The 14,808-nt window shown below is 35.5% G+C and overlaps 1 protein-coding gene across 2 annotated transcripts in view; it reads right to left on the bottom strand.

Annotated features, from left to right (window-relative positions):
* Positions 1–13,541: 13,541 nt before the first annotated feature.
* Positions 13,542–14,808, bottom strand: part of LOC121257554 (phosphoglucomutase, cytoplasmic-like) — a 36,669-nt gene continuing 35,402 nt past the window's right edge. For both annotated transcript variants that reach the window (XM_041158593.1, XM_041158592.1), the window contains exons 17-19: positions 14,425–14,557; positions 13,905–14,021; positions 13,542–13,825 (exon numbers count right to left, since the gene is read on the bottom strand). In XM_041158593.1, the coding sequence (XP_041014527.1) occupies positions 13,754–13,825; positions 13,905–14,021; positions 14,425–14,557 (322 nt within the window). In that variant the 3' untranslated portion in view covers positions 13,542–13,753. The remainder of the gene's footprint in view (positions 13,826–13,904; positions 14,022–14,424; positions 14,558–14,808) is intronic.

Genomic DNA, 14,808 nt, shown 5'->3' with positions numbered 1-14,808 from the left:
CAACTTCCCCGAAGAGGTGGTAATCCTAGCAATTCTTTGAATACTTTTGAGAACTCTTCCACTACTGGTATTCCTTGTAACTCCTTAGGCGCACTCACCTTAAGCACTAAGTAAACTAAATAAGGTTCGATTCCACTCGCCAAATCCTTCTTGACTTGCAGTGAGGTAATTATCCCTGACATTGATCGTAACTTACTACATCAGCATACTTTGCCTTTCATTCAAGGCACTTAGAATGCTAATGTTTTAATAGGCACCAAGATGGACTTAGTCTTAAATATCGTTTGCAAGTTCTAGCTGGGCCAATTACATGGTCAAGAGCCAAGAAAATCAAGGAGGCAATGCAAGAATTAGTGCAATCCACTTGGGATGAAACTAGCAAGACTCCAACACTTAAGATGGGCTTCAGAGAAGGAGATCCAGTTTTGATCAACTTGATACAAGCTAATGGAAGACATGAGCTATAGTTATTGTTTGGACCTTGTTTAATTTATTAAAATTGTTTATTTTATTAGTTATAAAAATTAGTCTAGAATAATGAGGCTTAAGGATGTTTGGCCCACATATGTTTTATGAACTAGGGTTTCAAGAAAAGTTTTTAAGGGTAGTTTAGGGGTTATTTTAATTTGCAGCTAGAGTTTCTTTTGGGAATGCATTATATTTCGCCAAAGGGCATTTTGGCAAATGATTTTATGTTAACCTAGGGTTTTTAGGGGATTAAAATATGTAGGTTACTATAGTCGAGTACTATAGCCGCAATACTATTCACTCAGGGGTATTTTTGAAAGATGGAGATTTATTTTGGTTAGGGTTTTAATTAGGTTTTGGTTTAAATACTCTTTGTAGCCTCATTTCATTAGTTTATGAAATTTGATGAATTTATTTATTGTGAGTTGAGTTTATCTCCTCTTGTTCTTGAATGAAATTTTGAACTTATAAAAAGAAAATCACAACCTTTGTGGCGTTCTTTCTTATAATTTAGGCTCTTTGGACAAGTTCTTCAACGGTCTAGATTTTCATATAATCTAGATTCTTGAAACGAGGTTCCTCAAAGGGTCTAAATTTTTCATTGGCTTGATTTTGACTTTCTTGCATGAGTTTTCGAATTGATTGTGGCTTCAAGAAATTCCAATGCACAAATTAAGATGAAGGTGAGAGAGATAGGAGGAAGCATGAGCCTAGTATTGAACATAAGTGTAAGAATGAAGATTATAGTGAGTCTCTTGTTGTCAGGCGTGCTCTTAATACACAAATTAAGATAAATGATACAAAGCAGCAAAGCGAGAACATTTTTTATACTAAATGTCACATCAACAACAAGGTATGTAGTTTGATAATTGATGGGAGGAGTTGTATTAATTTGGCTAACACTACTTTAGTTGAGAAATTAAATTTACCTACCTTGAAACACCATGGACCATACAAGTTGCAGTGGTTGAGTGATTGTGGGGAGGTTAGGGTAATTAAGTAAGTGTTAGTTTATTTTTCAATTGGAAAATACCAGAATGTGGTGCTTCGTGACGTAGTTTCTATACATACTGGCCATATTCTGTTGGAGAAGCTATGGCAGTATGATCGGATGGTGATCCATGATTGGTTAAGGAACATGTACAGTTTTGAAAAAGATGGAAAAACAATCAAACTTGCTCATTTGACTCCAACACGAGTCCATGGGGACCAATTGAAATTGAAAAGTGAGGTTGCTAAAAAAAAGAAGAGTGAAAATGTGAGTGATCAAAAAAGAAAGAGTGAAAGTGAGGGTGATAAAAAAAAAAAAGGTAAAAAAAAGATTGAGCTAAAAAGTAAGAGTGAAAGTGAGATTGACCAAAAAACAAGAGTGAATGTGAGATTGAGAAAAAAATAAATAGTGAGGCCAAAAATGAGAGAGAGAGAAAAATGAGAGAGAAAAAAGATAAGGCTGAGGCTAGGGCTGGGCAAAATTTTGGAATTTTTGACTCCGCCCGACATCCGCTCTGATTCTGACTCTGACGGAGTCGGAGTGGTCGGATTTCGGAGTCGGAGTTCGGAGTAGCTCCGAACTCCGTCTCGGAGTCGGAGTCAGAGTTCGGAGCTCCATGCATCTCTCTCGCATCTCGCATCCCCGTTGCCGCCGTTCATCGTTGCTCCTCCGTGCGACTTCAAGCCGAGCTTCAGCCTAAGGTGAGAGTGACGGGTTCCGAACTTCCGAGCCCTAGAATTAAATTTAGTAGTTTAATTAATTAATTTTATGTAAACGTCTCTCACTCTCTTGTGAATTGGTATTTTGTTGTGATTCCTATGAATTGATTTTGTAAATTTGTAGTAAGGAAATGTGTTTAATGAAATGTATGATGTGTTTGTAATTTGTTTTGTATGCATGCATAGTGTTTGATAAAATGTGTAAGAGATGTGCATAGTGTCAAGCTGGTTCATTTGCGTTGTTTTCTTTACATGTAAAACAAATAACAAATATATAACAGTTGAATATTTTGTAATTAATTCTTCCATTTTGTAAGGTCTTGGGTGTGCTTGGCTTCTCTCATAACCAAAAAAGAAAAAAAAAATTGTTTTTGGTCCAAGATATATAACTCCTCCATTTTATGCTTAAAAAAAGATGATGATATATTTTTATATACCATGATGACAAGAAATTTGGGTCAAGAAGAACTGGATAATTGGGAACATAGAGTTGGTGAGATACTTGAAAGACACCATGTTAGATTATACATATAGATCGATAGTATTGGATGATAGCTAGCTAGCTAGATGCCAAACAAACAAAATCAAAAGAAGCATGCATAAATATATATATATATATATATATATATATATATATATATGACAACATTGAAACTACTGATGATCAGACGAGCATATATGCAACAACTGCAGGTTGCCAAAGTGTCTTGAGGAAAGGGTGCATATCGCCATTTATACCATTCCATAGATATATAATATTTAATGAGGCGCATATATATATATATATATATATATATATATATATCGCGATTAATGTAGTAGTAGTACTACTTGATGATTAGAGGATCTTTTGTTTTCACACTTGTCTAATTTGTCTATATATATGCAACAACTCTTTTGTTTTGTTTTGTATGCAAGATAGATTATGTTTGCGGTGAATTGTTTGTTGTGATGATTATTGAGCACACATGTGAATAGGTGGGTACAACTATTATTTGTTTTATATGTACGTGTGTGTCCATATATCCATACAGTAGTACTGTGACCGGTGACGACCCAATGGCAATTACCAAACAGACATTAATTAAAGAGGAGGTAGTCGACAATAGTTCAATGACTTTGGGGCAAGTTCAGTGGCTTGACATTAATTGTGAAATACTTGTAATTGCTAAGAATTGCATGAATTTCATTTGGGCGGAGCCATCTTGCTCTGGCTTCTTCCATAATTATTTTTAAACTAATTTTTTTTAAACTAATTTTTTTTTTCATTATTATTTTTTCAGCTTCTTTGATTATGACATGGATCGTCCACAAGGGGATGTGGTGGATGCCAATGCTACAACTCCTACACCGGTGGGTACTTCCACCCCTAGAGCCACATCTAGGGCAGCTACATCTAGAGTAGCTACATCTCGAGCAGCTACTTCTTATGCGAGTAGTCGACTCCCACTCCTAGTTGATATAGAGGATGAGGATATGTTCAACGAAGAGGAAGAGATACCCATTGAGCAAGATCAACCACCACGGCCTTCTAAAAAGAGGTCATGGACATGGGAGCATTTTACCAAAATTTCTGGTGATGTTGCGAACCTGGTAGCAAGATGTCATTACTGTGGATCACTTTGTGGATGCCATTCGAAGAAGCAAGGTACCAGTGTGTTAATAGCACATCTAAATGGTTGTCAACGATATAAGATAGTGAAGGGATTGCAAGCCATTGATCAGACCAACCTCAGTTACCAAACTTCTACAGCCACTGATGGTACACAGAGTAAGAAATTGGTCATCCCTCAATATAGTGAGAAGATGTTGAGGGATATGCTTGCAGAGATGATAATTACTGATGAGATGCCATTTACCACAGTCGAGAAAAGAGGCTTTCGAAAGTTTTTAAATTTTGTTGAGCCACGATTTCCGATTCCATCACGGTATACAGTGATGCGAGATTGTATGAAGAGGCATGTGAAGGACAAGGAGGAGATGAGGAAGATGTTTTTTACCACTGGCCAGAGAGTGTCGTTTACGACTGACACATGGACTTCGATACAGAACGTCTGCTACATGTGTATCACAGCACACTACATTGACAGTGAGTGGATTTTGCATAAAAAAATTATTGGTTTTAAAGAAATTGTGGATCACAAAGGTGCATCCATTGGGGCGAAGATGGATGATTGTTTAAAGGACTAGGAAATTCAAAAAGTGCTGTGTATTACAGTTGACAATGCCAGTGCGAATGAAACAGCAATTGAATGGTTTAAGCAGAACACGACGGTGAGAGATGATGTCATTCGGGCCCACGAGTTTATTTACGTTCGATGTTGTGCTCATATCATTAACCTCATAGTTGTTGAGGGGTTAAAAGATGTTGATGATTCCATAACCCGAGTCCGCAACATTGTACGATATGTGAGGGGTTCCCCTCAAAGGCTTGCCAAGTTTAAGGCAATAGTGGAAGATCTTAAGATTGAATGTTCTAGTATGCTATGCTTGGACGTTCCGACTCGATGGAATTTTACATACATGATGTTCGATGTGGCACAGAAGTATCAAAAAGCATTCGAACGGATGGAGGTCGAGGATGGGAGCCTGAGGTATGCTTTGTTGGAGCCAGCAGGATAGGGGCTCGGTGCGCCGGACGCACATGATTGGACCAGTGTGAACTACTTTGTTGAGTTTTTAAGAACTTTTTATGACATAACCATGCGGCTATCTAGATCCAAATATACGACTGCGAACTCATTCTTCAGCGAGCTCTCGGAGCTTCACTTCCAGTTGAAAAATAGTTGTACTGACTTTGCTAGATTGTTATCTGCTATGGCTACGAGGATGAAGATCAAATATGATAAATATTGGGGGAATATTGAGAAGATAAATAGATTGCTATTTGTGGCTGTAATCCTTGACCCCCGAGTTAAGTTGGCCGTTCTAGAATTTTGGGTAAATTCCGTCCTCGGGGTAGTGAAGGTTGTAGAGTTTATTAGATTGCTAAAAAGTGATATTGATGACTTATATAATCACTACAGTAATAATTGTCAGCCTTCATCCGTAGCTGGTAGTTCCTCACATTCGAGGCCGACAGGATCGACAGTTTCTTCAGGTGATACTGACCCATCTGTATGAGTTAGAGGCAATTGTATTATACGGCAGTATCATCAGCTCATGTCAACAAGGAATATTATGCATTGTACATCTGAGGTTGAACGATATTTTATGGAAGCTGTCGAGGCACCTAGTGATGTATTTCAGTTATTAACTTGGTGGAAAGTTAATTCCACCAAGTATCCAGTCCTTTCCCGTGTGGCCCGAGATGTGCTAGTCATTCCTGTCACTACGGTTGCCTCAGAGTCGGCATTTAGCACTGGAGGTTGCGTGTTGGATGCTTATCGGAGTTCATTATCACCGTCAATCGTGGAGGCTCTCGTTTGCACACAGAATTGGATAAGTGAAACGCCCATTGGACTAGATATCATTGGCGTTGATGCCAAGAGCTATAGGTTTGAATCGGGTAAGTTTATATGCTTTTAAATGATGATTTAATTATTTTTAATGTTTCTAACTTCTACTTTTTATGATTTTATAGATCTAATTGTGAACCCTAATATAATTACCGATGATTGAGATTATGGAACGGACGCCACTTGAGAGTTGGGATGGAGTTGAGAGAACCCCCTTTATTGGTAAGAATCAAATTATTCTTTTACCATGTTCAATTTTTTATTATCAATTTTTTTTTCATTTATTGATTGCAACTTTCTATCTTCATTTCAAGCATGACCAATGGAACAAAAAGCATTTGAGTGAAATTCGTGTTTAATTTTTATGTAGTTATATTTCAAGGCTGAGTCATATTGTTATTACGTTATAAATGAGACTGTTATAACTTATGGCTACATCATACATGTTATTTACTTTTTAAACTATTTATGTAGTTATATCCCGAGCAAAGACGTGGGATAAGTACTCTTTATTCTATAATTTCTATTAGTACTTATCCATCCTCTCTCAAACGTTTATAATTTATTATCCAACTGAAATTAATCGAATTATACAAATCCGTACCATCATTCTTCTCTATATATACATACATCATCTAAGCTTACCTCAGCATATGGAGGATACTTGTGGTCTAAAAGTACAACTAGTGATGTGAACAGACTTGAAGGGATAAATTATGCCCATCAAAAGCCTTGAAAAAGCAAGTGTTGCATCAAGAACAAGCCTCCATACTCTAGTGTTGAGAGAAAAATTAGTTGATTGGCATATTCTTGTGAAAACCTGTATAAAATTGAGTTGTAACAAGTGTTGAAGCAGTGTAATATGAAAAAGATTGAAGTGTGCTCAACATGGCTCAACTGGTGCTCGATCAGCGCTCGAGCGAAACCCATACAGAGAGGTTCGCTCGATATGCGCTCGACTCAACGCTCGAGCGAAACCCATCCAGAGAGGTTCGCTCAATGTGCGCTTGACTCAGCACTCGAGCGAAACCCATACAGAGTGGTTCGCTCAATGTGCGCTCGACGTGGCGCTCGAGCAGAACCCATCCAGAGAGATTCGTTCGATGTACGCTCGACGTGGCGCTCGAGCAGAACCCATACAGAGTGGTTCGCTCGATGTGCGCTCGACGTGGCGCTCGAGCAGAACCCATACAGAGTGGTTCGCTCGATGTGCGCTCGACTCAACGCTCGAGTGGAACCCATACAGAGTGGTTTGCTCAATGAGCGCTCGACGTGGTGCTCGAGCAGAATCCAAAAAAAAAATATATGTTGCTCACTATCTGAAACGAAATTGAACAACAAAATTTAAATAATAAAAAAAAAGAACAGAAAACAACAACTAGAAATTTATTTCTGAAAGGAGTTCAGAAATTTAATTCAGAGATCGGAGCTCCGACCACAGTTCGGAGTTCCGATCGGATGTCGGAGCTCCGACCACCGTTCGAAGTTCCTATCTGAGGTCGGAGCTCCTATATCCTATCGGAACTCCGAACTGTGGTCGGAGCTCCGACCTCCGATAGGAGTGGGAGTCGGAGTCGGAGTCGGAGTTGCAATTCGACTCCGACTTTTGTCAGAGTCAGAGGTCGGAAACGATAACTTCGACTCTGTCGGAGTCGGAGCCCACCCCTACAGACAACCCCTTCCTGATCGTTGCTTTGCTATTGCACATGATCTGAATCAACTCTAGGCCGAGTATCCTCCTTTCTCCTACCTCGTCCCAATAAAGAGGCGATCGACACTTATGCCCCTAAAGCACCTTATACAACGCTACGTCAATGCTCTCCTAGTAACTGTTATTATACACAAACTCAATTAGTGGCAAATATTTAGCTCAACTCCTTTTAAATCTAATACACATGCTCAAAGTATGTCCTCTAAAACTTGAATTGTCCTTTCCGACTGACCATCCATTAGAGGGTGAAAGGGCTATAAGTTAACTCCGTTCATAACTCCTTTTGTACATTTCTCCAAAATACTAAGGTGAAAGGAGCATCTCTGTTCGACACTATCTTGGATGGGACCCCGTGAAGTCTAACGATTTCCTTAACATAAAGTTCTTCCAACTTTTCCACCAGATTTGTCATTCGTATGACAATGAAGTGGGCCGACTTTGACAGTCTATCCATGATCACCCATGCCGAATCTTGTCCTCCGGGAGCTTTCAAAAATCCTGACACAAAATCCATCTTGATCTAGTCCCATGCCCAAATTGGTGCTCGGCCTTGACCTGCTGACAGGTCAAGCATTGAGCTACATAGGCCACTACATCTCTCGTCAGATTGTTCCACCAATAATGTTGTCGCATGTCCCGATACATCTTAGTACTTCTCAAGTGAAATATATACAAGGATCGGTGCGCCTCTCTTAGTATTACTTCCTAAATCTCTTTCTTATTGGGCACACAGATTCAATTAGCCTACCATAGGACGCCGTCCTTCGTCACCCTAAACTCCGGTCTCTTCCCTTCCTTGACCTCCTCAACCATTCTCCTTAGGTCTACATTGTCTGTTTGGACATTCTAAATTTGATCCAACACAATCGAACTAAGGGTTAGACTACTTAACTATGCATGTACCTCCCTGACAATCTCTATTCCCACTCGTTCTATATCTAGCAAGAGATGCTTCCAGGATTTTTACATGGTTGCCAAAGTATCCGAAGTGGACTTTCTACTAAGAACATATGCTACCACATTCACCTTGCCTGGGTAGTACTTAATGCTACAGTTATAGTCCTTCAATAACTCCTACCACCCCTTATGCCTCATATTTAAGTCCTTCTGGGTAAAGAAGTACTTTAGCCTTTTATGATTTGTGAATATTTCATAGCGTACTTCATACAGATAATGCCTTTGTATCTTTAATGCGAATACTACTGATGCTTGCTCCAATTCATGGGTTGGGTAATTTTATTCGTAGCTCTTCAACTGGCATGAGGCATATGCCACTACCTTCCCGTGTTGCATTAGAACACAACCCAAACACTTAAGAAGTAAGGCATCACTATAGATGACAAAACCGTCTGTATCATTGCATATAATATAATAATTTATCATATAATATATTAGTTAGTTGTTAATATCATGTTAATTAAAATTTAATAGCGTATTTAACATTTTATATTGCAATGATCATAGGTTAAACAAAAATTACATAATTAGTTATAAAACTACTATATAAAATACTATATAAAATTTTATTTTTAAAAAAATTATATATTTAGTTTGATCAGTCTGAGGTGAAAAACTCCTACCTCGAGACCAAACTAAAAAACAAAAATTTAGAATTTTTGAGACCAAGACCGACTGGAAAGGTTATCGGTCCAGTCTAGACCGACCAAAACCGTCTGGTCCAATCAGATTTTTTAGTCCAGACCGATAACCTTACTCCCGTAGTGTTAAGATTGTAGGTGACAATTTAGTTCCTCATTCTATATTAATTCAAACTCCTTTTTTTAGCTTTTCTTTATTTTATTAATCAATTTATTCATATTTCTCCCATTACCTTGGCTCTAAATTTTGCTTATTTATTTTTTTCTTGATTTATCGGAACGATTAGTACCAGATAATAATTTTTCAAGGTCATTTTTTAATCAAGCAAGAGATGAAGGGAAAGTTATAGCGGTTTTATGTTTGTAGTTTTGATATCACGAGAGGAGTAACTATGAGTATATCATGAACTACAAGGATGTTCTTGTTTGATTATATCTTTATTTGACCTATTTGGCAATCCTACTAGCATGGCAACTTGGTGTGAGATTTTTTAAAGGCAAACTAATTTGTTATTGTATTAGTTTTTTAATTTTGATGTGGATTGCATGCATCTGGTTTTTTAATTTTTGCCAATGTTGAGACTAAGAAATTTCCAAATTATAATTACAATTTTTTTCGTAGGTGACAAATGTGACTGGAAAAGGCTAAACGGTTGATATTTTTTACTAGGACAATGGTACAACACCAATTATATTACAACTCAACTATTATTATATATTAAAAAATTAATATTTTCTATTTTAATTAAAAAAATTTGTACTTGTATCAGCTCAAAGTAATTAAAAATAATAATTTTTCTATACCCAATTATAAAACAAATTATAATATAATTGTTCTTAGAGAAATGCTAGGTAGACCGATGGTCTATCGAACATTTGCACCAATGGGTGCATTTTTTTTATTTTTTTTATTTTTTGCTTTCTTAAATATTTAGAAATGCATTAAATTATTCTTTTTTCTACTTAAACATTAAGAAATGTTTTTCTTAATATTTAAGTAAAAGTAAAATAAAAATAAAATAATCTAGTGATAATCGATCAGTTCTATGGTAGACCTTCGGTTTCTGTAGAAGTACCCTAATTCTTATGAGAAATTTTATTTGCAATCCTCATTTAGAGACTGTATGCGCAAACTCTTCATTAAATGAAAAAAAAAAACATTTTGATAAGGATATTATTATAATTTTAAGAATATTTAAAAATAAAATTAACTAAACTTACAATATAATTTTTAAAATGAAGACTGTATGTAGCATTGTTCAATTCTTATATCATTTTCTTTTTTACAGTATCGTGGAAGCCCAACCTCTTAAATTCTGGCACTGAGTTTTGTGGCGTGGGCCACTATTAGATGAGGCCCATGACTGATTCTATTCAGGTCGGTTTGATGTACATAACTATTAAGAATGGCACCTCATTATCATTTAAGAATAGTATTGGAAATGGCCATAATATATTAAAAATAAAATAGAAATAGAAGTCTCTCATTGTTGTATTTTATTTATATGATAAATATTAATAAAACATAAATAGATTTATTTCTATTTTCTTTTGCGTGGCCTGCACCATGATGAGAGCTCTCGCTTGATCTTCACATTTCCATTGGAACTTATTGACCATAATGTGATTAAATGAAATATTGAAAACTTATTAATCATCTATAATATTTGATTAGATGTATATTAGATCATTATTCATATTCATACATGATATTCTCTCATGTTACTTATTTTAATTTCAGAAACCAGTCTACCATTATGTGACATATTTTCCCCTTTCTGGCAAAGCAGGTGGTTTTAGGACTTTATGGTATGATTTACGTCAAAATAATTTATAAGTAATTTATGTGAAGATTTGTTGGTTAAAACGTTAAAAAAAATTATCTATTTTAAACTTCTGCAATGAGAATAAACTAATGGAGTGTGTCAATGCTCTGAGGCCTCGTTTGAATATTAAGATGTGATGAGATGATTTATGAATAATAGTGAAATAGTTTATGAATATGAGTGAAATATTTTGAGTTAAAATATTTTATGAGGTTTTGGGAAAAAAGAGAAAAAAAAATTGAATAAAAATATTATAAAGTTAAAATATTTTTAGAATAGTATTTGAAAAAGTTGAATTATTTTTTAAATTTTGTTTGAAAGTTTAGAAAAGCTGTTATTATTAGATAATGATTAGATGAAAAAATTGAAATTTTGAAATTAAAAAATGTTTGTATTCGTAGTGTTTGGATATTGAGATAAGATAAGATGAGATAAACGATGCAAGATGCTGACCTTGGTCTTGTAATTAGCAAACATGTAACAATTTATTTCCAACTTATTTTTGCCTACCCCAGACAAACATCTTTGCGGGAAGATGTTTTCCTTCTTGTATAGGAACTGTTGTTTAGCTGTCTGAATAGCATCTGAACTTTTTATTTATTATTGGAAGATTTTCAGTAGTTTTTTAGGTTTATTGTCTTTAAATCTTACAATTTACAGGCAAAAGAACGAACACACAAAATTAATTCAAAGTAGTGTCGAAAGTGATCCCAGGCTGCTCCTTCATGGGAGAAATATGGTGCTACTTTTTTCTATCTTTGGCAATTATGTATTGTTCTTGACTTGTCAATAAAGAATTTTAAGTTAGCATTGTCAATTTGTAATGGGGCTAAATTTGAGGGCACTTAGTTCTATAAAACTCATTTTCTGAATGTTTTTCTGCTGTGTATAGCACCATTTGGTCACAAATAGAAAATACATCATATTTGCAATTAGGGATATAATCGGTCCTGTCCGATTCGGTTCAATTTAGACAAATTTTATAATTGAATTGATATATACCGGTTTTGAAAATTTAAAACTTGATATTGATCGATTGTTTCAATACTTTTAGATTTTTCAGTTTCAGTCTGATCCGATCTGATTTTTCTTATTTACTATTTACACGTGTCACTACATAAGTTGAAACTTGAAAGCCGGTTCTTGCAATGATACTAAGCATCTTCTACAATTGATATTCAACAATTAAAGCAATGACACTCATCAACATTACTTCTCCTCAATATACATACAAAAAGGTGCTTCTAGTCATGAAAACATAACAAACTTTCAATTGAACTTCACAATTGAAATTCATTTTTCTCAAATGAATGTAACAAAAATATAACATTTTGGAAAAAATCACTACATGCTAATTTGTACCTAACACTTCTTAATGTTATATTAATTAACAAATTAGGATATAATATATATAATATAATATAAACAAATTATATAAAAATATTTTTTATATAATAAAAAATTATATATATATACATCAGTCCAATTCAGTTTAAACTGATTTTCAAAATATGAAAATTAATACCGAACCGACTTCGGACTGGTTCCTATTCTTAAGAATCAGTCCCCAACCGGACCAATTACAAACTGACCAAATCCACCAATTCGGTTGTTCAACCGATTTTTTGATTTTTTTTAGTTTAAACTGATTTTCAAAATATGAAAATTAATACCGAACCGACTTCGGACTGGTTCCTATTCTTAAGAATTAGTGCCCAACCGAACCAATTACGAACTGACCAAATCCACCAATTCGGTTGATTCAACCGATTTTTTAATTTTTTTTATACCCTGATTTGGGAGCATTGTCACGAATACAAATTATTTGTGAAAAGCTTTTTTCCCAGAAAAAATAATTTGCAATGGAGGCATCCATTGTAAATACTTTCGAGCTTTTGCCAGAGTAAAGTATCTCTGTCGTTTTCCTATCGCCACAAGATGAACACAAAAGTCACGCGTAGTTTCATTTTCATGACTTCTTCTGTCTTCGTGTTCTAATGAAGATTTTACCAATCTCTATTACCATCATATCATGGTAAAAGCCATGGAAGCATTTTAGTTTCTCAGTCTCTAAATGGAGAAGATTATCACACTTGGAGTCGAGCATTGTTCATATCGACTACACGCAAGGATTATTTTATCCCAGCCGAGAACAAATTCGGTTTTATTGACTGCATCTCAATATTTTGCTCCGATTCATTGCAACAATGCTTCTATCATGGCTGCTTATAACTCAGTTGGAAAATAATTTTCTGCTTCTATCATTTACTTGAGAGTGGTGAAATTGTCATGCAAGAGTGGTATTTTCTCTTTCTACTTCAAACTATCAAAACTGATTTATTACATTTTGTTACCTCTAGACACTAACACTTTGTCCTCTAGTTGAATTTTGACAGCGATGATTATTGAAAAAGAAAAAAAATTCTTCTCATCAGCTACTATTCATCACTCTACACCCTATTAAAAATAACCCCATGCCTATGGAAAACACTCTCACACTTTATGAAAAAAACTATAGGTATAGAGTATGAGAGTAAATAGCGACTGATGCATAACATTCCTCTAATAAAATTTTTTTCATAGGTGTAGGGTATGAGAATGAATAGTAAGTTAGTAACTGATGCATAGCATTCCTCTAATAAAAAAGTGATGTGGCACAAACTTAACGTTCAAATTTTAAAGATGATGCAAAGAATCAACTTTTGATAGTTTTGAACGTGCAATGTGTTAATTTTTTAATGATTCGGTGTGCAAAGTGCAAGATCTCAAATAATTTTAAGGCGCCAAGTGTACTTATCCACTGTAAAGATTATCAATAGGCTTGGGTCAATCGTAAGATTATGTAGACATATGTAAGTGGAGCATCAAACTGATCAAGGATGAAGTATCAAAGTTGCAGAGAAATTCTCAATTGTAAAGGAAACGGCAGCAAGACAGCCCCTTTCACATTAAAGACAACAATCTTACAACTGTTCCGTGCATCTATGTGATAACGGTAGGGGTAGTTCGGCCAGTGAATTCCTGCATCTTTGAAAGCCTCAGAGCAACCTCAACCTGTAATTTGATGGTTTAGAGTCAGCACAAATAATTGAACAAGCATGGGGCAATCAATTATAGTTTAGGGGTATCTCACAAGAGGAGCAAGTGCATCCTGAGAATCTCGATCGATTTTTGATGGATCCTTCTCATACTGCTCAATGTATAGACGGATGGTTGCACCCTCCGAGCCGGTTCCTGAAAGGCGGAAAACCTGCAAGTTTTTTTGCAAAGGATAAAGCATTAGAGTTAATGAGCTACAATGCAACTAATTCCATCATGGTTTCTTCATTAAGACAAGTATGAATTAGTTAGTGAGAACCAACGCAATCTCATTCCTAATAGCTAATTGATTAAGACAATGTCCAGCGTTTATAAGAGTGATGTCTGCATTCTTTCCAGAAAGAAGTGTGGGGAGCAGTTTCTATGAATTGGAAACAATTTGCGCATATGTAATTTCAGTTAGAACAAGGTATCGATTTGAATTCAGGAAAGCAAACTGTCAAAGTCTGGCCAGTCAATGCACCCCTATAAACTCAAATCAATTTTACTTCTAGTAACAAAAAAGTTTCCCCTGATTAATTACTCAAAACAAGAAGCAGTATGAGTCAACTTACCAATCGTGATCCATCCTCAAACAAATAACGAATTCCCTGGTGCTTTGAAATGGAGCCATCGATGGGATCTTTATATTCAAATTCATCGGCATGGACAACTTTTGACACATCTGAGGGCGTTCCCTTCACAATCCTGTATGAATAAACAGTAAACATTCTTCAACAGGAAGCATGAACCTCTTATAATGAAGTTTGGCATATGATTCCAAAAGTTTGTGCAGTTCAGTTCTAACCGAATTTTCGAACCTAAAAAATATTGTTTTACGGGCAATTATGTCAAAATTTCAGTATTCAGTTAAAATCACCACTAATACCAAGGGAATAGTTTCTCAAATCCAAGGTCCTAAATAGGCATTAAGATTAATTGGACTGAGACAGTAAAAA

The sequence above is a fragment of the Juglans microcarpa x Juglans regia genome, chromosome 3S, assembly GCF_004785595.1.
Source record: "Juglans microcarpa x Juglans regia isolate MS1-56 chromosome 3S, Jm3101_v1.0, whole genome shotgun sequence".
NCBI classification, from domain to species: Eukaryota; Viridiplantae; Streptophyta; class Magnoliopsida; order Fagales; family Juglandaceae; genus Juglans; species Juglans microcarpa x Juglans regia.
The sequence above is the reverse complement of the archived record's forward strand: the minus strand, read 5'-3'. Positions and strand labels throughout refer to the sequence as shown.